Source organism: Pithys albifrons, chromosome 8, assembly GCF_047495875.1.
Source record: "Pithys albifrons albifrons isolate INPA30051 chromosome 8, PitAlb_v1, whole genome shotgun sequence".
Taxonomy (NCBI): Eukaryota; Metazoa; Chordata; class Aves; order Passeriformes; family Thamnophilidae; genus Pithys; species Pithys albifrons.
This window is the reverse complement of record NC_092465.1, coordinates 10,007,319-10,031,549: the sequence shown is the minus strand read 5'-3', so window position 1 is coordinate 10,031,549 and position 24,231 is coordinate 10,007,319. Positions and strand designations below refer to the sequence as shown.

General features: G+C 46.4%; 1 protein-coding gene across 5 annotated transcripts in view; it reads right to left on the bottom strand.

Annotated features, from left to right (window-relative positions):
• The window catches only part of SLC12A8 (solute carrier family 12 member 8), a 51,223-nt gene extending 32,962 nt beyond the window's left edge, over window positions 1-18,261 (bottom strand). Inside the window, exons 1-5 of one of the 5 annotated variants that reach the window (XM_071562625.1) lie at window positions 18,242-18,261; window positions 13,937-14,160; window positions 13,053-13,199; window positions 9,927-10,118; window positions 7,272-7,503 (exon numbers count right to left, since the gene is read on the bottom strand). In XM_071562625.1, coding sequence (XP_071418726.1) covers window positions 7,272-7,503; window positions 9,927-10,118; window positions 13,053-13,199; window positions 13,937-14,005 — 640 coding nt within the window. In that variant the 5' untranslated portion in view covers window positions 14,006-14,160; window positions 18,242-18,261. The other 4 variants (XM_071562623.1, XM_071562622.1, XM_071562624.1 and 1 more) reach the window with 4 other exon arrangements.
• Between the last annotated feature and the right edge of the window lie 5,970 nt (window positions 18,262-24,231).

Below are 24,231 nucleotides of genomic sequence, written 5' to 3'. Positions count from 1 at the left end.
ATCCTTCTTCTAGGAAAATAATTTTCATCAGTGAGATATTATCAACTATGGAGTGGCACTTCTTGGAAGTCATGCCCAGAGCCCCCAGCTGTGGGAGGCTTCTTCAATGAAAAATCCTAACCTCAAGAAATCAGAATTCAGGCTGAGTCAAGGTGCAACAATTGAAGGAAAATGGCATGGCAGTAGAGCGACAGAGGTGATGACACACATCCTTTGGCCTTTTTGGAGCCACCTCCTCTCTATTTTGGAGCTACTCCGTGTATTGTTTAGGACAAAGCCCAATCCATGCTGATCAAATCTCCATTTTTCAAAGAAAAGCAGTTAACCATGCTATAACTTAATCCACTGGATCCTGCCATGGTGTACACAGTCTTGTGTCATACTTGTGACTAGAGCATCCCATGCTTCCAAGTTATGGGTGCATTATCCATATGACAATGGTACTTCAAAAGAAAACTATTCTGCTCTCTGACTTTTTTATTTTATGTTTAAAATGATAGCTTGTTTTTATTTTTGAAAGGTTTTCATTATCCTCTATATTAAACACATACAACTACAGCTTCAAGTCTAGCTTCAGAATGCAAATCAAAGTGTGTTTGATTTTGGAAAGGTTGAGCAACATGTTGTTGCATGAAAGGACTTTTTTTTTTGTTTGAAACTATTAATTGATTTCCTCTTAAATCAGAGAATACATTTTCCCTACCAAAATCAACTTTTCAATGGATGCATTGCCCTTTTGAGTAAAAAACGAAGACCAGCAAGAACTACTGAGCTGTCATCCAGGGTAGTGAAGGGATAACCAGAATAAAATCCCTTACCTACAACCAAAAAAGGCAAAAAATTTTTAACACAAGCCAGGAGAGAAAATGATGAACAGTAGATAAGGACCCATGACCCACACAGTTTTCTCTTTTGCCTAGGAGAGGAATGCAAAGGAAAAATGCAGCGGCTGGAGGAAGAATCTAATATCTAGGAATTATCTTCATAAATTAAATTCCTAAATAAGTAAAGATGATTCAGGGCACAGCTGAACTGTGAGTAGAATTAAACACTGAGCGAATGAAAAAAGAGGAGGTAAATATCTTCATCATTTGAAAACAATTACATGGTGGCACTAAAAAAAAAAGAGGGAAAAAAAATCAATGCAATTAAATAAAGCTGTCCTGTTTAAACACAGCAAAGGGAAGAGATTGAAAGATTATGAGATGATATATATCTTCCTTGAACCAGTGAGTTTCATTAGTTCTCTAGCATTAAACAAGTTACTTCCGAATGGAGAACCTGCACAGAAGGTTTTATGGAAGGAATGGGTGGGGAAAGCCCACATGAAGGGAGTGTCTAGCAGGGGACAAAATCAGCTGAGGTATTTCAGGATTTATATACAAGCTTTAGGAAGATGAGCCTCACAGGGCAACAGCAAAGAAATTAAAGGCTAAATCAATGCGTACAAAATCTTCTGTATAAATCAGGAGCAGTAGTACCTATTAAGCAAGTTTAAACCTGTAACAAGCACAGCAAACTGTCTCCTGCTTCAGGAATGAATCTGGGCCAGCCAGTCCCTGGCAGCTCCATGCAGTACCACACTTTAGAGTTTCAAGTGATGCCAGGACCCTCCTGAATCTCAGCAGCACATGGCAGAGGGCAGCTCACTCCCATACACCACATGGTCACTCAGATGGCACAGCCTAGAGAAGAGAGAGAAGACCGGAGAGGAGCACCAGAGGTCTTCCAAGCAAGGTGGTTTAATGAAGAAGTGAAAGACATCAGATTGTCCCCAAGTCCTCAAGAGACTCAAAATGGTGAGTTTTGGCTGCAGGAAGAAGGGGTTAGCCTAAGATAGCTGTGACTAGTGCAGGGTCCCCAAGGATGCAGCAAAGGATCCATCACTGGAAATTTTTAAGAGCACGTGGCATCCATCCCCAGCACAACCCAGTGGGTGCAAGAAGGCAGGGACCTGCAGACCCAGAGCTCTCTTCCCTTCCTTATTCACCTACTGGGAGATGCTTCAGAGTGGAAAGGTCAGAAATCCTCCCTGGTCCTGGCAGAACAGGGGCACAGGGATGCAGTCGCTGCCCCCAGGGTGCAGCAGCTGTACTGACACCCTGAGCACCTGCTGGCAAGTGAGACTGCTGCTCTTCAACAAAGTCCTGCTGCTGGATGTCCTCCAGCAAGGAAACACCATGAAAACCTACAAACCAGCCGGCAGAGTTACATCTCAATCTATTTTTTTTAAAATGAACTGTTTTAAATACCTACTTCAGAGAGCCTGGACAGAGTGCTGTACCTTTCCTCTCACTATCTAAATAAGGTCTCTAACAATGTTATCACTTTTCAAAACACATCTGTCCCGCAGCTCCTAGCCCAGACAATTGGCAGGTAACCAGTTAATAAATGTCTTCGCCAGACTGTTGAATAGGCTGGCCCCAGCTCAAGAGTGATGTCAGGGCCATTCAATGCACTATAATTGGAAAAACCTGGGAAAAGCAATCCAATTTTTTTAATAAATAACGAGTGTATTAGCAGCCTCCTGCTTTTATTCACCATGGTGTCTACCTTGTTCAGTAGCAAAGTGAGATTTTTTTTTCTGCTGCCACTCGCTAATTTCTACTTGGAATTTGATGCCAGCTTCCAGATGTGTCTCATGCCAGAAGTCAGCAATGGGCCTGGATAAAGCCTCTGGGATTAGCTGCAGATCATCTTCTGACACACACATCCTTCTTGTACCCTCTCTTATGATATTGGGGCACATCCCTTGTGCCCAAAAATAAAATAAAACAACCCAGAGCTCAGCAAAAGCCCCTGACTAGAATGCTTTGATCACTTTCATATTAAATATGTGGGAATATAATTAATTAATTCAGTCCATCAAAGCCCCAGAGGCACCATTTGAGGGACCTTCACACCAGAGTATTTATATATATAAATCACTTTAACAGTCGCAGGTTCCCCATCAGACGATGGAGCAGCTCCAGGCAAAGCTCATCTCCCACAGTTCCTCACCAGTGGTACCCCCAGGAAAGCATCAACTCTCCAGTTCAGCCACAGAACACTGAAGCAGGATGAATCTTCCAAACCCCTTGCCCTTAGAGAAAGAAGTGAAGATGATAAATGAGTTTTCTGGGCTGTGTGAGTGACTTTGGGAAGCTAAAACTCAAGTGGGAGACACGAAGGATGTGGTTTGCATGGAAAATAATTCCAAGCAGAAGCACCCTGACAGCAACATGCCTTCCAAACTCCCTGCATCCCTGAGAAATTAATTACACAGATTTCTCAGCCAGGAGGAAGGGGGCTTAGCCCCATGCAGCCAGGTTCCATGTTTGCCCCAGCCACATGGTACCATCTGCTGCAGGACAGGGGGATCCCAGTCCAAGAGAACACAATTACTGAATTACCAACAAAATAATTTATTTTTGACCCCCCCCCCCTCCAGGCACTTCAGAAGCTGTTGTCAGGCCCCTTTTGCTCATGTGGTGATTTCTTTCATCTCCTCATCAAAGCACAACCAAATTAACACCAGCTCTCCCCCCAGTGATTCCCCCCCCGACTCCCCCCTCCCGGCAATGCGCTCCCACAGTCGCTCCTGCTTTAGCAGGGCACCTGGGAGCCACTGCCAAAACAGGAAAGCAGGCGCCTAATTGAAAGGGAGTATTTGGGAGTCACCCTACACAAAAATTAGCAGAGATATGCTAGGAAAATAAAAGAGTGGGCATTAACGGACAGCTTATCTTCTTTTTCCGTGACTCTAACGTTTGGGATGTGAAAAGGCCAAAAAGTTTCACATACTGTTCTGAGGAGCTGGTCAGGAAGAGGAGCATCCTCTCCTCCACTTTCACTGCTCCTCCCAAAATAACTCAGGCTGATTTTGAGGTATGGACCTCCAGAAATAAAATGGAGATGTACAAAAGCCAAAAAACCTCTGTGTTTCTTCTATGAACACTTCACCAAGTGCTGGGTCTTGGTTATGGGTTGAGAAGTCAAGCACTGACCAATCCCAATTCACCTGTGTTAGGTTTGGTGGAAACACTAACATGTGCCTAAGGGGGAAGAGAACACAGACACTTTCTGTCTGAAGGAAGGAGCATGGGGGTCTCTGTTTCCAAAGGGGGGACTGAATTTTAAGGTAAGTGGCCAGAGACAGCTCAATGAGGCTGGTTTTCAGACAGAACAGGGAGCTCCTCTCCTTGCTACCCACACCTGGCTGAGATCCCAGCCTGGGACTGTGACCCAGCCCCAGGGGAAGTGCCAGCTGGAGCCAAGAGAGGATTTAGGATTAACTCCAAAAAATCAGCCAGTTCCACTCCACCCTGTGGGCAGCCTGTGGAAAGGAGCAAAAGCCCTCTAGGCCAGACAGAGGGACAGGGCAGGCTGGCAGGGAGCCAGCAGTCCCAGTAGGGTCAGCAGCATCTGGACGAGTGACCCAGAGCACTCCCTGTCTGCTGGAGCTGCTCAGCTACTCCAGTCCCAGGTCCAGGCTGCAGGACCTCAGCTGCCACTCAGAGTGGGAGTGAGCCATGGCAAAAGAGAGGAAAAAAATGGAGAAAAAGCAGCGAGAAGCCCTGCTGAGAAGCCCCCTTTTGTGTAAACATGCTCCATCCTCAGACTAAAAATAAAGGCAAACCACAGGAAGGGAGTGAGTGCTTGGACAATATCCGATTTGGTGTGTGCCTGGGTGTGAGCTGCGGGAACAGGGAGAAGAGCTGGGGACTCCACCCAGAGCAACCACACAAAGGCAGCCAGTTAAGACCATCAAGATGGACAGGCATTCCTGAAGATTATTTAAATCCAAATAACTTCTGCTTGGCAGATGTGCAGTCCTTCGGTATGTGTTCAGCACTTGGAAATGCTAAGTGAGTGAAAAGGCTGCCATGGCAGGAGCGGGAAAGACAGGATGAATGCACAAGGCCCATTTCACAGGTTTGGAAACTGTGACCTCAGGCTGTGAACTGAAACCCCATAAACCTGCCATAAAACAAGGACACAACCCAGACAAGATGTCAGATGAAATGCAGCTCACTGGTCTGTCCTCAAAAACTACCTCTCCCTGTATGCAACGAGGACACAACGCAGACAAGATGTCAGATGAAATTCAGCTCACTGGTCTGTCCTCAAAAACTACGTCTCCCTGTATGCTCAGTCCCCGCTGCAGCCACAGAACCACACTTAAAACAACTCCATGCCTGAGAGGGCTGTGGAGAGACCATCAGTGGACTGCCCACCCCAAAAAGGTCTCAAATGCTTCCCCAAGTCCTGGGCTTTGACGCACTGCACCCCACCATTGCTATCTGCTGGCTCCTGAGGATGGAGCTTCACTGATACCTGCACGTCACTCCTGCAGCCTTCTTGAGGGAGGAATGCTTTGCTGGTGGGGGCAATTGCGCTCGAGGAAGCATCGATCTACCCACCCGCGCAGAAAGCATGCAAGACAGTGTGAGGAGGCTCCTTGGAGCCCAGCGCCCACAGTTGGTGCTGACACACCACTCAGAGGCCTTCTGGGGAAATGCAGGACTCGGGAGGATCCCACCGTCCAGCCTGGAGAGAAACCACACTCTCAGAGGGAAGCGGTCTGGGAAAGCAGAGAAACCCACAGCTCTCCCCTGCCAGTTGTATGGCCACAGGTCTGACTGCACAGGCAGCATTGCTGTGGGGTGCTTGCTTTTGGGGCTTGGATCTGGCCACCATCAGCCCAATGTCCTTCCATCCACTGGAAGCTCTCCTCTCCTTAGTCAGCCAGGACTAAACTGCAGCATCTGTACAGCTCAGCCACCTTGTTTCCCTTCCTTTCTCTATTTTCTGTTGGAAGAAAATGACATAGTGCTGCTCACCAGTGATGGAAATCAAAGACAACTATGCTGACCTCAACTTCGCATGTTTCCTGCTGGCGTTTGTATTCCTCTAATTCTTGTCTCCTGGTGCCATGTTCACTTTCCTATCATCAGGTCTCACCTTGAGTGCTCATTTCTCTCTATTAAAAAGGTCTCATATAAGCACAACCAAAAGGCAACCCCACCATTTACTTTAGAAAACAACTTCCTATGAAACAGCTGTTTGGAGCAGGTCACTTGCTTTCTCTCTAAAACACACCACAGCAACAACCATCCCTGCTTCATTCTCAATTACAAGTACTGCTGAAACTTTGACAGGCTTTCATTTGGGGCATTTCTTACATGCTAAATATAAAGTGCAAATGTCTTTCCATAAGGCTGTGTCTGACAGGGGAGCAGCTTCTTCTGTCCCTGTGCCACTGTCCTTGCACACTGTACCCACAGCACAAAATAAAACAGCAGCATGAAAGACAAGTATGCCATCGGTGCTGTGAGTACCCACATGACTCACCTACTACCACGTGGCTCAGTGGCTGAATCACAGCTGTCAATCGAAACTGAAGATCTTTGCTTTAAACTCACTTTAGTAGGTCACTTGCAAACTGCCATGGTGCTGCCGGACACAGAGGAAGCCAAGAAAAAGGTGACACCTTCTGTTTACTCAGCTAATTACACTTATTGCTGGAGTGGCCGCTGCGGCATTTGTGGGCCACTTCCACAACAACAACCCACTTCTTAAATTGTGTTTACAACCAAACACCTCTCAGGGATGTAGACGGAGGGAGAGGAAAGGGTCTTGAGATGAGAGCAGGGCTGCACTGAACCTCTGCCCTGCCCAAGCTGGATTCATCATTGCAGGCTGAACTCAGACTGGGAAAAGTGAACAGGAGAACTCCCACTCGTGGCTCCTTGAAACCCCAGCAGTTACCTGCCCTCAGCCAGCTCCCTCCTCAGCTCCCCAGCATGACCCTGGACAGTGGTGTGCAGCCTGGGGCCAGCACTGCTGGCACAGGCAGGGTCTAAGCAGCCTCAGAGGTCTCCAGGAGAAAATCATCTTATCTCAAAGTCACAATCCTCTGTTTTCATGGCCACAATGCTTAATGCCAAGTTAGGCAGCAGCCGGTTACAAAGAGCAACTGCAAAACACAGATGCTCTCTGTTGTTAGAAAATCTCTGACTGCAGTACAAGCGTAACAAGCACATATGCTGAGAGATCAATTCCTCAGGTTAAACACCTAAATTAATAAGACATCTTCAGTCATACTCTGGAAATACTTACTCCTTGAAAAATTATGAGTTGCCTCTAAAAGATCAGTACTAAAGGACAGGGGACACATCTCTGAGCTCTACCTCTGCCCAAGCATGTGTCACTTCACAAACACACATAATGAGAAAAGCCCGGGGAATTAAACACCTCCTGACCCCAGTGCAATGAACCCCCGGTTTTACCTGGATCAAGGTGTGTAAAGGAACCAATGACAAAGTCCAGTGTTGAAACAGCCAGCAGGAAGAGCAGCAGGAGCTGGAGCCTGATGATCCACTTCACCCCAGCCAGGTTGATCCCCTGCAGGGCAAACAGGACAGCCAGGGAGATCCCACGCACTGCCCAGATGTTGTTGAGGCTCAGAATATCTGCAATGGACTCTGCAAAGCCAGTGATGTACATGGCACCTGCAACACACTGAGGGACAGAGCTCTGTGAGTGCCCCACTGTAGAAAAAGGGGTCCTCATCCACAGCCCCCATGCTGGGCCGTGGGGGTCTCTGTTCAGATAGACAGACATTTGCTGTCACAATACAACCTTTGATGTTACTCTCGCCTAAAGGGACTAAACTTTATTGTTGTAGGGCAGCACACTGCCAGGGGAGCATAGCTACAGGCTGGGCAAACAGAGCTGGCTGGGTGCTAGGCCCAGCAGCCCAACAATGTTCCATTGGCTTTAAAATTTACCCTCCATTAACACTCCAGGAGAAACCACACTGGCTTCTCTGAAGGAGAAAAAGATAAGTTAACTTCTGTGTTTCTTCCCTTCTTCAGTTTCTCTGGAGGAAAGGGTCTCAGTTCCAAACCTGTCTGAAGAACTGCAGTTTGTTTGCCCCTTCATTGCCTCACAGGGGTTATTTTTAATTCAACATTTAGTTTGGATGTAAAAAAAGATGCTTCACTGGCTCCCCATCTCGTTGCTGGAACAGAGCCTGCACTTTAGAGAAGAGCACATTGTGCAAGCCATGCCCTTCCAAGCTGCAGGGAAAGCTGCCTGTTTGTCTTGCAGCAGGGCAGGACACGTGCTCTGCCCTGGGTGGCTGAGAGTGCAGGACAGGACATCTGCAGCAAAAAGACTCAGGCCTCAAACCCCACTGTGGGGCAGCAATTCGAAATTCCTGGACATTTCTGTCTAGGGGTTCCCACCAGCTGACATTTCAGCAACAACCCTTTCCAGTACATGGCATCCCTGGAAAACCAGGTCAGGGCAAACAGCTGCATGCTGACATGGGTGGTATGACCTTGGGTCCTGCAACCCCACTGTGCCTGTCCACGGATGACGGATTTGCAGCACAGCTTCTGCATGCCTGGAAGGGAGAAAACCCCCACCCAAGCCAGCAAGAGCAGAGCAGACCCCTCACTCAAAGCAGATCCCCCACCTTGGACAGACCCAGCATCAGTCCTGAGGGGTGCTCAGGATGACCTGGCCCATACCCAGGAGATGCAGGTTCATGTGTGGTTTTCAGCACCACGCAGGTCATCCACCTTTTCAAACTTGGATACCTACAACTTGGAAATCCTGGAGGATTCACTTCCATCATAGGCAGACAACTAGCACAGACTGGGGGAACTACACCCTGAGAGTCCCTCTGCATGAGCAGCATGTGGCCAGTCATTCCCCACTTGCCCCAGTGAGAGCAGGGAATAGGGAACACCCCATTTCTACCTGGACTTGTCTCATGACAGAAGTTACAGCACTCTGTGAGCATCTTGTACCAGGGAGCAGCCTGCAGCTGGTGCACAGCACACTGAGCAAAAAGCACGGCCAAGAAGGGAAAGGCATCAGGTTTTGGAAGCAGGTGAAGATTTCTTAAATGAGTTGCCAGCTCCCACGCCGCAGCCCCCCATGCACATGGAATGCCTACGCAGGGGCCAGGGCTGCCACAGCCCAGTTTTTATGACCCTCAAGACAGGCTGCAACCTGATTGCTTTCCCAGACAGAGTCCTCTCGGAGAATGAGAGTGGAAAATATGACAGGAAGGATTCTCATGTGTGGCCCATTTCCATATCTTGGCTCGTAACTAGCTTCAGTTTGTATTTTACAAACACTTGCTTTTAATCTGGAGTGAAAGGAGAAGAGGGGATTATTTTTGGTTTGGAGGTTGTTAAGGGGTTTTGGAGATTGCTGTAAGCCAGTCAGTTAAAAACAACCTCCATAAAAATGCTTCTCTGCTCACCACATTTTATACTGTTCATAACATCTTTATAGGGGGAGGGGGGTTAAGTTACTGCAGGTTTAAGAGATTATTTTCCATTCTTTATGTACACTACTTGTGTATTTTTGTGCTTTCACCACCAGAAAAGCTCCTTGGGATTTTTCAGAAAATCCAGAACTGTGACTTTTGGCTCACAAGAAGTCAATTAGCTGTGGCACTTACTACCACCCAGCTCTCCTATATCAGCTCCACTTCTGCTGGCTCCTGCAGAGAAGCAGCCAAGACTTGCCCGGTCCCTGAGGGCATGGAGAGCACACCAAGGCCAACCTGCCAGCTCACAGCCACCCACTGAGTTTTAGGTGGCCACCCTGACCTCTCCCACTTTGGTTAAATTTCAGTCTGTGGCCAGCAAGGGCATGTCCCTGGCAACGGGGCTGATTTTGGATGGGAGAGCATGTCCTGCACGGCTTGTTCAGGCACACAACTCCTCCACCACTGTGACCCATGCCAGGCTGCAAATTGCCATGCACAGGCTTATTCCCTGTGGTAGCCTTCCATTCTGTCCAGCATAGTGGAGTATTACCCAGATTTCACTTGGAGCATTACTTCCTGAGGCAGGAAAGTACAAGATTAATATCTGCATTGCAAAGTTTTAAATTTTCTTTAAACAACTTTTTTAAATTACCTGGCCAAAAATGTAAAGGATGCCAATGGTCCCCGCTATTTGACCTCCTAGAACAGTAGAAATCATGGAGTAGACTCCGCCACTTCCAATGCTGCACTTTTCACACACCCCAATTCCAGACAAGACTGTCACCAGGGCAACCAGGATGACAAAGGACACCAGAAACATGCCCATTACAATGCCAGTGTTCCCCTGAAATTAAAAAAAAAATAATCAAATAAAGATCAATTCACACCAACTTTGCTGAGACAGAAAAACGACCTACCTGCTTCTAGTCACTCGTGATCTATGAATCCGGAGTCAGTACAGGTTAAAAGAAACATACGGAGGCACCCCTAGTTGTCTCATTAATGTAAATGATTGCCAAGTTTGCAGCTCCTATTAGCACCCTTTTGATGAAAACTTGTCTCAATCTGGAGCTCAGCAGATCTTTGATGAGCAGGTTCTGCTCTGTCACAGAATCACACAGAATATGCTGAGTTGGATGGGACCCACAAGGATCATCGACTCCAACTCTCAGCCCTGCACAGGACTTCGCCATGAATCACTGATTTTGTCCTCTGGTTTAAAAGGAATGAGATCAGTGATTCAGGCACCATAAGCAGAGGATCACTGCCTGAGTGTTTAGAATGACATGCATAAAAAACCCACAAAAAAATAACAAAAAGTAGTTTAAAAACAGAACCCCTGGAATTTGCAACAGCTGATTTATTAACAGCATCAAGCTTGTATTTTAATTTTTCAGATCATTTACCTCTGAAAGCTGTGATCCTCCCAAACAACACGATCTCAAAGAATAAAACCCCAAAGGCAACACAGCATGGAAGATAAATAACACTCCCATAAACCAGTGTGTGCCAGCCCTTATCTGCAGGACATACACAGAGTGACAGGTGGTTCTCGCACTCCCTGGACTCAGGGGAGTTTTGTGCAGAGGATTCAGCCCTGGTCAAAAAACCCCACCCTTTCTGCTTGCAGCAGGGGGAGGGCCCCGGGAGGAACTGCTGCACCAGCCACAGTCTCACTGTGGGGTGAAGAGTAAAACCCTCTAAACAAACACAGCTGCAGGTCCCCGTTGGCAGGTTTAAGGGTTAGTATAACCCCTTTTTTGAGATGTTCAGTTTGTCATTTAGAGTTGGATTTTCAGAAGGAGAAGGTGCTGAGTATTACCTCTAAAAGCATTCAAGGACATCTTCTGAGCTCAGGACCTTCCCACCATCTTGCATATGGCTGTAATTTATTTCCCAGGATCAGAAATTTTCCCTCATGCTCCAGCCCACCTCCCCCTGCTGACAAATTGCTCAGACCAGTTCAGAGCAATCAGAAATCTCCTCCAGTGCCCAGTGCTTCATAAATGTCTGGCTTCCCTTCCCTGCCTTTAACTCATATTACAGGCCATGTCCATATCCTTGCTTTCCAACCTTGCTCCAGCAATGTTCGTATCTCTGAGGTCACACCAGCCATGGTGGGGTTTGTTTATCACCAGCACTAAAAGGCTGCCTCCCTGTTCTGGGGTTGGTTGAAATACCAGATTTTTTTTCCTGTTCTTTTTTTTTTTTTGTGAAAAAAGAGAAACATATCCAGGATGTTGCTATCATCATAAAATCCTATTTTGGTTCAGCATCCTGCTGTCTTTGACAGGGGTGTTATCTGGTCAGTGGGGAACAGAGCCAAGGTTTGCTATAAATGCAGCTGTGGTTGGGTGAGCACCACAGCCTACTCCAACCCTACACTCCCTTTTAAAAGGACAATTGTTCTTTTACTTCAACTGCTTACCCTCAGGTTAAAGGGTTAATAATCTGACATGCTTCCTTAAAAAAAAAAAAAGCAAACATTCGTGTAGCCTTGGGCTTTTCCAGAAAGTGCTGGTGGCACTGGGCTGTGGCAGCAGACAGTTAATGGGCAATCCAATGGTTTTCACAGAAGAAAGGGTTAACAGTAAGATCAAGGAGGAAGGCTGGACTCATAGCAACAATAGCAAGCAGAGAAAGTGGGAAGAAAAAGCCCCCATTAAAGCTGATGCTTATTTATGCATGCGTGCCAGAAGGGACCAGTGCATCAACAATCCCTGTTGAACATTTCAGCAAGATTAGGGTCCCCTGGAACCGCAAAGCTTCACCAGCCGGGCTCCAGCCCTGGAAATTTATAGCAAAAGCCTGACTCTGTGAACGCCTTAACATATGACCATCCTCTGCCAGGGGAGCTCCCTGCCAATCCCGATTTCTCCTCCCTTCCCTTTCATGCTAACTTCCAGCTGGTTCAGTTTTTCTTTTATTTACTGGCTTTATTTTCATTTCTACTTGGTCCAGAAGTAACTTGCTTTCAAAGGAGAAGTGGAGGAAATAGAAGGAAAAGGAAGGCAGAAAATCATCCTGATTTCTCCAGCACGATGACTGCAGCTCCCCTCAACACCTCTAGCAAAGCAATTTTCAATACAGAGTGCAAGTGTCTTTCTGCTTTTTTTAGAAGGTGCCTACCATGCCTGTGACATGAACTCATGCTTATGACATGAACTCTGCCTGAACCTCAAGTCCCATCCATTCCTGGGCAAACTTTCCCACTTCTAAGGGGAAATTTTAAGGACAATACAACTTTTTTCATCTGGAGTGGAGCAGAGACACTATTCCAGGTTCTGATCCTCCATGAGATAGTATTCTGGATCCAGAAGTGAAATTCTCTTTGATAGCAACAACAATTTCACCTGACTGAGGATTCTCTGTTCAAGAAATCAGGGACCCCATCACTGATGCCTTTAGAAGAGACCTGCTCCAGTGGTTAGAAACATGGCCAAGTCACTGTAACTACAGTGATACACTACGTGAAAAGCAGGTTTTTTGTCTCAACAAAACAACACAAGGATGTCCCTGTTCATTGTCAAGGTTGGTTGTTCTGGTTTAGTTTGGGTTTTTTATGAAAGGTAAAAAAGGAAACCACTTAGAAAAACCACTTCACCTTTACGTTTCAGCAGAAGTTCTTCAAAAGCTACAAAATACCAGAGGGTATAAGCAATGTCTACAACAAAACAGCCCAGAATCCAAAACACTTGGGTGGTGACAGATATATAAGGTAAGGAGGTGTGAAGGAAAATGTCAATTTAAACATTCAACCAAGTCAGTACTCACTCACCACAAGCCATCCTGTCCTGAGGAAAAGAACCACTCCAAAAATGTTGATCATACAGGAGGTGAAGACACCATCCCACGTTCCAAAAAGCACCGGCTCCCATACAAACAGCTGGATCTTCCACCAGGGCTTGGTCTGCATTTGAGATATCTAGAAAAAGCAAAGCCTTAGTTTTGCCTCTCATGTTTTATGGCAGGCTGCAGAAATGGTGCCACAGCCAGACACCAACAGTGGGACAGCCACCAAGAGCTGCTAAGACACCCCTTTGCAGTAGAGTTGTTGGGATCCTTGGGCCCCAAAAGAGACTGTTCTCCGCACTACCCTATTTATATTCTTGTAGGATAAGCAGCAACAGAATCCTACTCAGCCTCAGTGAATTAGCTCCATTATATGAACCAAAACCACCATTCAAGGGTTCTTACAGAGCCTCCAGCTATGTTGGGCTTCTCCTCCTGTCCCTGCCAAACACCCCACCAAGGCAAGAAGGGTCCTTGGTGCACAGGAGAAGTCTCTTAGAGATACAAGCCAGGTAGGACCAGCTGGGACCAGGAGAGTAGATTAAGATGGTCTTCCCATCACAGTCATCTCTGATCAGGACAATGTTTCTACAGGAGACACAGAACTCTGGTACTTGGGAGCATGTTGAATTTCAGAATTGCTGGAACTGAGACCTGAAATTCCAGGGAAACAACAGTTTTCCTATGGCAACTGCTCCCTCCTGCCCTCTGGAAATCCAGTCCCTCCTTTCCCTTTGTAAATAATGCACCTCAGATTTACACTGCAAAATGAAGGCAGTTTTATTACTTTGGTCCTGTTCACAGAGGTGACCAGAAGTGATGAGACCACAGAAATGGAAACTTGGGAAAGGAAATGGCTCTCTGACATACCTGCTGTGCTTCCTCATGGAAGAGGTCTTGGACATATCCCTCACTTTGGGGACCATTGAGGCTGAACATTGTACCCTTCACGTTGCCTCCACCTGCCCAACACACAGCTCTAACACAACCACAGGCAAGGCGGATCCAAGCAGCAGGTCAGCTATTCTTCGCAATCAAAGTCCTGCAGTTCTGGATCCTTCCTCGTAGAAGATTCATGGTTTTATTGCACTTTACTGTAAAAGCAGGAAAGACAGAAGACTGCTGCTTTCTTAGTTTGCCAAAGCACAAGGCTATTACCCAGATGGAATCAACAGCGGCTCTGCTGAACCACAGAGTGACACCACAGCAAGCAGAGAGCAGTGCTCCCCCAGCACCCTCCCTGGCACAGACTCTACCATTAGGCCTTCATTTAACACCCCTTGGTGGCCTTTCCTGAATCTATCCACAGCCCTGGCGTCCCCAGCATCCTGTAGCACTTCACTGTGTGTTGTCTGCAAAATGCATTTCCTCTCATTGGTTTTGAATCTGGTGCCTGGCAATTTCATTGCATGTCTCGTGCTCTGGTGATGTAGTACAAATGGATTATTTACTTCCCAGCACCACTAATCACTTCACAGCCTTGATCACATCTCCTTCAGCTGTATCTTTTGCAGACTGGGGTCCTGCCAATGTAACCTCTCCCTTGACAACTTGAACCTTGTTAGCTCACTCTGCCCCTCTACCAGCACAATGCAGAGATGGAACTGGAGCAGCAGAAGGCATCCACCACCACAGACCCATACTCTGCATTTCTGATGCTCTCAGCCATCCCCTGCACCAATCTATGTTAGCCTTTCTTCACAGTGATACCCACCCTTGGAAGTACAGTCATCTTGTCTGCAGCAGTCCAACTTAAGACTCCTATCTGTCACAGTCAGACTTAACACCATGTATGTAACCAAGAAAGTTGCATCAGGCTTTATTTCAAGGGTAACTAAGCCCATCTTTACAGAAGGGGAAAGCTAGTACAAGCATTTCTCTGCCTTGAAGTTGCTGGTTTCTCCTCTTATCAGGCTGTCTTTAAAATTAAGTTCTCTAATTGTAGGGAGGTGCTTTGGTACACCTCCCCCCAGCTGGCTGCAAGTCTTAACTTGCCCCACATTTTCTTCTGAGGGCCCTTAACTAGTCATCCACAGCCTCCCACACCAGTTGTCCAAAAGAGCTTTTTTAGCCATTCCTCAATACAGCTACACCGTGCTTAGGTGGGTCAAAGACGGCTGCATCCAGAGGGGAGCAAGACATGCTCCATGACTATGGAGAGGGCAGTCTGTCTGGATCGCTGCCTCTGCTGTGGCTGGTAAGTTTCCTGACCAGTTGAGCTCACATGCTTGCAAGAACCAACCATGATCACAGAAGTCTTGTACCAATGGCTGGACACCCGAGATCAGAGACCAAATTAATTACAGGCATAGTGTAGGAATCTCTGGTTCCTCAAGCCTGCAAACTACAGAAACAAAGCAACCTATAGAAATGTGCCTTTCTTGTCGTGCAGGGACAGAGACATACAGAAACCACTTTGTGTCACTCAGCATTTCTGTACCAGCCTGAATCTGAGCTCCCAGATCTGCACTTTCACCATCCTGCCCTTATTACTCTGCTTTGAAATACCCAATAGTAAACAAGCAAAGCAGATGCTGCTCCACCATAGTGTTTCAGCTGCAGGTCTCCTACAGCTGTGGTACAATGGCAAGCACAGGAGGTTTTTCTTCACCCTGCCCACGTGGCCAGTTAAGCAGCACAAAACCTGTAAGAGTTCATTGATTCCCTGCTGCTTCCTCCACATTTTTTGAAGCAAATAAGCCCTTACAATATCACAAATGGTTGTTGTTACAGGACTATTTGGGCTTCAAGCAGGGTAAAAGCAGCAGGAGCAGATAAACTCCAAAGAAACAAAGCTCATGTTTTTATGCCAATAGCCACAGTAATAAAAAAATTGAAGAAAACACAAAATGTGAAACAAGACTACAACTGAACAGCCATATTCTCCTAAGATACCCCAGTGTAGCCTTTCCTCAATAAAGACTTCACTCAGCAAAGCATTCACTGGGGATATGCAAACTCCAGTCTGCCACAGCAGTTCCAGCTGGATGTAGAAAGACAGGGAGGCCACAGCCCTGGAGCCCCTTGCTTTCCTAAACCACTCCACCAAGGGAGCCCAGAAGGAGATGGCCCCAACCCCTTGCAGTAGCTCAGAGTGGCTGAAGTCACTCGCTCCAGCGTGCCCAGCATGTAACCACAGGTAGGTTTCATACACCCATATTACCCATCTGAAACTTGCAAAATACAGAAAGGAAGGCTGCACGCATGAATTTCAGACCTGAAGCACACCATGAAAGGAAAGTTGCCCTCCTAGCCATGCAAATCCCCTCATCTCACCCTATCCTTCCTTTTTCTCTGCATTAAAACCCCTCTTCTGCCCTGTGCTCTGAAGGCCTTTCTGCTCAGCCCTGCTCCCGCTCACCTTGGTGTAAGATCATTCTCCTCCATAATCACAGGAAATTGCCTCTCTCCACTATTGCTCCTCTGTGGCACTTCCAACTGCCTAAAATCTTATTACTCAATTCTGTAATTATTTACAGAATCCATCCACGACGCGTTGGCCCATTCATTCCTACGAGGTAACTGAAGCAAACACAGGAGAGGGTATAAAGCACAGAGGCGAGAGCTGAACAAACATGCCAGGACAGCTGCTGCACTCACAGCCACAACCCAATCCATGCAACTAGCACATAATTTTTGCAATTTAGGGTCTGCAAGTGGAAAGTCTTTGGGGCAGGAGCCCTCCTCTTGCCCCATGCTGCACTCTACCAGCCCAGTGTGGTTCCTAAGTTGCTGCACAGCACAGTGAAGTTTTTGTGCACTACTATCTGGCCGGGTCACCAACCTTGAGGAAGCTTTCTCTCTATACTCACCAGCAGGCCAAATAAACGCAACAGGCACAATTTACCTCAAACATAAGTTAGCCTCTAACTTGAAAGTTAATTGATGTTATTCTTCCCAGAGTTCCTGCCAAATACACTAACCAGTCTATAAATTAAAGAATGGCTGTTTTAATCTTTCCATACCATTTAGCACTCGAGAGAGCAGAAGAGAATTAGCAAACCTCACAGAAACATTACAAAGGCTCATCTCCTTTTCCTGCAACACTTCTATATTTAATTACAAACCCAGATTCCTATAGATTGAATTTCTGTGCCCTCCACATCCTTTCAAAGCACTATTTTATTAATCATCACATTAAAGCCATTTCTGAGCTAAGTGTCGCTGCTCTGAGCTACTCAACAGCTGGCTGATTTTAAAGAGGAAAGGTTAACGCCTTCCCAAGCACAACTGCGTGTGGTCCCACGACCTCCGAAGGCTCTGTCCTTGCCAGAGGAGATACTTCCAAAGCCTCCCTCCCTCAAGGGACCCAGCAACCAACAGCACTTTAGTTTTAATAAATCCCTTCAGCTCCTCTACGGGTCAAGTTCTTAAAAACACCTAATTCAGGCGACTGTTAGGAAGGCAGGAATTCAAGGGAAATAAAGCACCCACCAGTGCAACGAAGGTAATGCCACACAGAGCAGCGCTTGCCTATTCTCAGTTACTCATTTACTGCATCAGCAGCACAATTACCCAGTTCGTTTTGACATATCTCTGGAGTATGACGAAGACCGTGGAACACCAGAGGTGGGAAAAAAGCCCGGGCTCTCCCCAGCAACTTTAACTTCCCGGTGCGGCCGGACTGCTTCGGTTTTACAGCGAACGCGGCATCGCCAACACTTCCCTGCAAGGGCTGCGGCCATCGCGGCACTGGGCTGCCCACCGTGCCCGGAGAGCGCTCCAACTACCTGTTCCCTAGTCGTTTGGGCTTTTTTTTAAAAGGTTTTTCGTCCCCCCCTCCCCCCCATTTTTTTTTTTGCTTTTCTATTTTGTTGGGGGTGGGGTTTTTTGTTCTTTCTGTACTTTATTATTTTGTCTTTTTTCCTCCTTTTTTGACTTTTTTTTACTCGCCTCCTTCCCCCCCCCCTTCCCCTTTACATTTGCCTTTCCTTTTTCTTTTGCCTTTTTGGGGGCCTCTTTTCCACCTTTTTTATTCTCCCATGGCTTTAATTCTTTAGCTTTCTTTTTCCCCATTTACCTCTCTCGCACGCCGCGCCGCCTCCGCCCCGACGGAGTCCCCGCACCGCCCCCGCCGGAGGGACCCGCCGAGCCCCCGCGTCACCTGCGCCGTCCCCGCCGCCCAGGTTTGTTCCCCCCGCCCGGGGGTGTCCCCGCCGCCCTGACCGCACTCACCTGGCGGCTCCCGGTCCCTCCCTCCCTCCTTCCCGCGGCCGCCGCCCCCGGCCCGCGCTCCCGCGGCGCCGCCTCCCGCCGGCGCGGCCCCGGCCGCTGCCACGTCTTCCCGGGCACCGCGCCCGCCCCCGCGGCTGCATCTGCCCGGCTCGGGCAGGTCCCACCCGTGCCCGGGGGGACACACGCCGCATGCTGCTCTCCCGGAGCGCCGAGACCCCGCAGCGCCCACGGCGGCCGGGCAGCGCGTGGCTGGGTGCGGGAAACAGAGCTAATGAGGGTTTAGGAGCAGACTTGCACTAAATCTGCAATTCTCAGGAGTCTGACAAAAAAAAAAGAGCTAAAAAATAAGTAGCCACATTCATGTAACTGCTCAGTTGTGGCAGGAGGAAAGACTGGCCACAGGGAAAGGGGACTCCGATTCCACACAGGAGAGCAGCACCCTAGTCTCCAAAGGAACTCGCTCCAGTGCAACTTCCCAGCCCTGGGCTGCCAAGAAATCCTGTGACCTTGCATAGGCAAAGCTCCATCTGAATTAAAGGCATGAATTTTGGATAGTCTCAATGTAAACAGGATCAAATCTAGAGCCAGCCACCCCTCCCTAGAGTTGTGTAGCATTCACCAGTTTCATTTACTTCCAAAATGAGTTAGGGCCATTTCAGTTTTCCATAAGTACCCATACAAGACATCCATGTAACGTAGTGAACCCACTTCAATTTTCCAGTGTCCTGCAAATTGTGAACAAGCCTTTACTCTTGGATGGAAACCACAAGGATGAGTGAGTGGCACAGATGACTTCTCAGAGGATGAAGTCTGAGGAAATCATAGAATCACAGAATGGTTTGGGTCCAAAGGGACCTTAAAGATCACCTTGTTCCAAGGCCCCTGCCACCCCTGCCATGGGCCGGGACACCTTCCAGCAGACCAGGTTGCTCAGAGCCCCATCCAGCCTGGCCTTGAACACACCTAGGGATGGGGCAGCCACAGGTTCTCTGGGAAATGTGTGTGCCAGTGCCTCACCACTGTCACAGTAAAGAATTTCTTCGTATTATCTAATTGAAACCTGCCCTCCTTCAGTTTGAAGTCAATCCCCCTTGTCCTGTCACTACATGCTCTTTTAAATAATCTCTCTCCATCTTTTGTGTAGGTTCCCTTCAGGTACTGTAAGGCTGCAATGAGGTCACCTCTAAGCCTCTTTCCCAGGCTGAACAATCCCAATTCCATGAATATCTCCCTAGGATATCCCATTCTTGGAACATTTTTGAAGTTCTCCTCCAGCTCCCTTTTTAAACTCTGTACAACTACCAGGGAACATGTTCAGCCAGATTCTCCTATTTTGAGGGCCAGTGCAAAATCTGAAATAAGTATCTTCCATTTGTTGCAGAACTGTTGAAGAGTCACCAATTCCCTGAGGACCAAGCCCTGTAGCCAGCCTGCAGGGGTATCTGCCCCTACAGACACATGAGCACACAAGTCAAGTGCTAAAGAAGTTTCTTGGGTCAGTTGCCACTGCCACTCCCCACTCCTGAACACTTCTTTGAGAAATCCTACCTTCCTCACTGAAAAGAACCACAGCAGAAATCCAGCAAAAGGTATTTTCAAGAACCGCACTGACACATTAAAATCACTAAGCACTGCTGCTAAGAAGCACTTTCAGGAGTGGTCAGCACTGATCTCTGTCTGCTCCTATTTAAGTCATGGCAACTTTTAACATTTTCTGTATTGGCAAGAGAATACTTCAAAGAGAAGGCACATTCCTTCAGCAGGGCTGTGTGTGTTTTGGAGGAGCACACTGTTTTTCCATACTCAGCACATGAACAAAACCATACACTGGCATAAACTGTCCCATCTCCAAGGGCAATCAACCAGTGGCAGTCAGATGCACAGCAGTTTGTGTTCTTCAAAGAATAGGTTTTGAAAATAATGAGATAACACAAATGCAAGAGAAGTGGCTCTAACTTAGCTTACTCCTAACAAATGCATAATGATGTGGAATGGTATAAATTCCCCCAGCATATGCTCAGGGTGGCTGCATGACTCACAGCTGGCTCAGCTACCAGTGCCTTCATGTGAGCCTTCCTCCACACCAACTTCAAGCTCTACCCCACCTTCCAGGAAAACTATCACAAACCATTTGAGAAAGTTTTCTAGAAGTCCCAATTAATATTCTCTGTCATTATGCTGAGTTCCTTAGCTCTACTTGGAATTAAAGGGGGGAGGAAATGAAAGTTAAAATTGTTTCATCAAAGTTCAATTCTTGAGTGCTTTCATGGCTATCAATGGACACTGTGAATTCTACAGACCAGCTGGAATCCTTTCCCCCCAAGTTACGTAGGTCCTTGGGACTGGCAGATGGACCACCCAAAGCCTGGCAGACCTGTGTATCAGACATCCTGAACTGCAATTTGAGAAGACTTTCCATAGTCCATATGGTGTCACTTGGTGGAAATTGCTCCAGGTAACTGAGTCTGGAGATGGATATAAGAGAGTGAAGAGGGTGGCAAGAGGTTATGTGGGATAAAACAGAAACAGGGAAAGTAACAGCACAGAGGTTGGTCAGCAAGAGATGTGAATTTGAAATATCCACAGGTCTGAGCCATTCCAAGAAATGTGGAAAGGAGTGATTCTTAGCAGGATGGATGTTAATTATCTCATACCTCATCACCATCTTCTTTAGCTGCCAGGCATACATGTCTTATAACACAGCAAACTGCAATTTCCATGTACACACACAGCACAAACTGTGAATAAACTACACAATTGAGCTAATCACATTGCTTAATGACCTACAAACCCTAGACCAACAGTAAAATGGGCTGTGACACATAGAGCATGTTTCTAGACTAAATGAAGAACCAGCCTTTTTCAAGTTCACTCATAGTTGCAAACTGTAAAATAGTTTGCCTTTCAAATGGATTTTTACTTGATGTTGTTCAGTGTGTGTAACAGCAGTTATCTAAGCATCACTACAAACAACATTTTTGTTTCAATTCCTTAAAAACAGATTTTCAGGAAACAACGCTGTGAGAGCCAACATTGCCAAAGCACACTTCTACACCCACTGTGGGGACTCACGCTGTCCTTATGGCTCATTTTCAAGTGGCTGCAACATCCATCACCCTAGCTACATGTTTGGCTAGGACTCTGATCAATCATCCTGTTCACTTTGATTTGACACTTTCCTTTATGGTAACAACTATTGTCTTAAAGAGAATTCCCCTTTCTGAGTCCTGGTTTGCAGGAGAAGATAGTGCTGTCCCACTGGTATCCTTGCACTTGCTTATCCATCTTTCTGAGCTGTAACTTTCTTAGGCTGTTCTGTCTATAATTAGCTGGGTAACAAAGATGATGTCAGGAACTGGCATGAGAAATGGAAGAAAACATAGGACTTGAGAGAAAACAAACAAGTCATCTTTTCAGCTTCTGATGTCATCCTCTGCTTTGTTCTTACACTCACTGAGTGGTCGAGATTACCTCGCAATTACCCTGAACATTCCCAGCAGTTGCTTTATTGTCTCTCATGGCTGTTTATCTTGTGGCAAGAAGACTGATTAAGGAAGTGCTGCTCCTAGAGTATGTTTCACAGTATAACACGTTTTGAACAGTCATTATTCATATTAAAACAGAGAATTTTTTTAATAAATTACACTGGATCCTCTTGGCTTCTCTTGGGCCAGGCTAGTGCTTTGCTTTTTATCTAATAGCAGTTACAAAAGCTCTGTTACTTCTGCCTGTGTGAAATGGCACTAATGATCCCATCTGACCAAACAACAACAACAAAAAAGACTATATGTAAATAAAAGTGAAAACTAACACGTGTTCAGTGGCACTACTTGCATTTCCATAGCTGGGCAAGCCAACCTCTTTCAGGCTGTGCAGCTGAGAAGGTATCACCTCCTCTAAATGAAGGCAGCTGTGTAAAAGCTACTGCCAATTGATCTATCTTGAAAGATATCAGCACAAAGTCTGGGACTAGGCACCCACATTTCAAGCCAAAAGGCTTGAAAGATGCAGCCACTGGCCAAATTCACACAAACAGCAATCACGCAGCAACATGTCTTGGCTCTTCTCTGGAAGACAGGCAGAGCTGCCCAGGAGAATGGACTCCGAGTGGAAAAACAACAGTGACTTGTACACCCAGCAGTCATCCAAAAGTTCAAATAATGGAGGTAGGAACTGGATTCCATGCTTTCTGCATGATGTGCATGGCTGCCAACACAGGGGAATAACAGAGCTGCAAAAGACACGCACGCACAAACATTTTAAAATGGAACCTCACCAAATCATCCTATTTAATTTCTGGCAGTGACTTGAACATGTATGCATTCGACTGCCTTTGAAATTGAAAAGCTGGAGCAAATGATGCAGCAGGGATGTCAGGAACCTGAAGACCAGCCCTGGTGTGACAGAGGAAGGACACTCCAGAAGAGGCAACTTACCTGAGCCACCAGGGCAGGGCTGTTGGCTTCAGAAAGGACAGCACACATGGGCTCCATTTTAACTCCCTATTCCAATGGACAGCTTTCTTCTTTAAACTCCATGTCTTGACAACTAAAGCAGACAAAAAAGCAAACAATATTCTATAGGAGACTATATTCTGCTGATTTGGCAAGTGCAATGCAGAAGATAACCAAAACTCTTCCAGACCACTTCCCTAAGCCAATTGACCTCCAAATCTCTAAGCTTTCAAAAATGCTGTCTATCCTGAAGCTACAAAATAGTTTACCCTGTGCAGTGCAAGAAAAATATTAACTTCAGTGAGATATTTTTGTAATGTCTCTAAATATACAGAAAATATACAGAAAATTGTTTCTTCCCCTTGGGGAAAAAAAAGGCAAGCTCATTTAATGAACTATTTTTCTCACTGAACACAAAATGTAGGTTCTGGCAACTCTTTTTAATATCGAAATATTGAAAAATATCTTCTTTTCAGTGTTACTGTAGTATTTGACAATTTTAATCATGTAAGCCAATACGCAGACATTATTAGTTTGGGTTTCTTATTTCCACCACGTAACTAAAACAAATGAAAATCAGTATAACTAATGTAAGTGAACATAAAGACAAGCAAGGTGATTGAGTACAGACACTACTTTGTCAGGCATGTTGCAGAGTGCAACTATGAAACTATTTTAACTATTAAACTATGAAAACTATTAAAAGTAGTTACTGTACTGGCTGAATGTTAACATACCACCTTAAGTAAGATTGAAACTAAGTCATATCAAGCCATGGTGCTGTATTCACCATACTTGAGGTATGCAAAGGCTCTAGGAGACAGCAGCATGGCTCAGAGGGATTTCAGAAGGGCAGCTTTCCTATGGCCAGTTTCAGAAATGTGCTGATGGAGTCAGTGACCACCCTGGGCTGTGGGTGGCCACCCCTGCTAGAGCTGCTGCACCTGGGTAAGACAGGAGAGTGTCCTTTCTCTGCTGTGGTGCAAATTCAGCCAGCTCAGGAGGGGTTTAAGCTAAGGCCAGACAAAAACTGCTCTCCTGCAGCCACTGCTGCCCAGAGGAGGTTCCCCGAGGTGGCTGGTGGACAAAGCCAGGCAGTGGCCCTGCAGGCTCCAGGCCCAGCAGGAGAGGGGCCGCTGACATCCCAGACCCACACAGGTCCTCCTCTGTGCTCATCTGATCACAGCTCAAGTCTTCACACACTACTTCACTACTGTTTTTCCTCTTTAAAACATATTGTGCCACTTTAAACACTTTCTTACATAAAACTATTCTTACATGAAATAAAATTAACAGAGCCATGCATTGCACAAGATGCAAGTATTTACCAGAAGGGACCCTACCAAAAGATTCAAGGAAACAATACCTTAAACGCATGAATAAATTAGAGGTGAGAAAACTAAATTATCAGTAATTAATGCTATGGGGCATATTTCTGGTTTTGTAAGTGTATATATGTTATGATCTTCAATTTTTCTTAAAATATTTGCTTCAACAATAGAAAAATCTATATAATGAATATTCTGAATATTACAC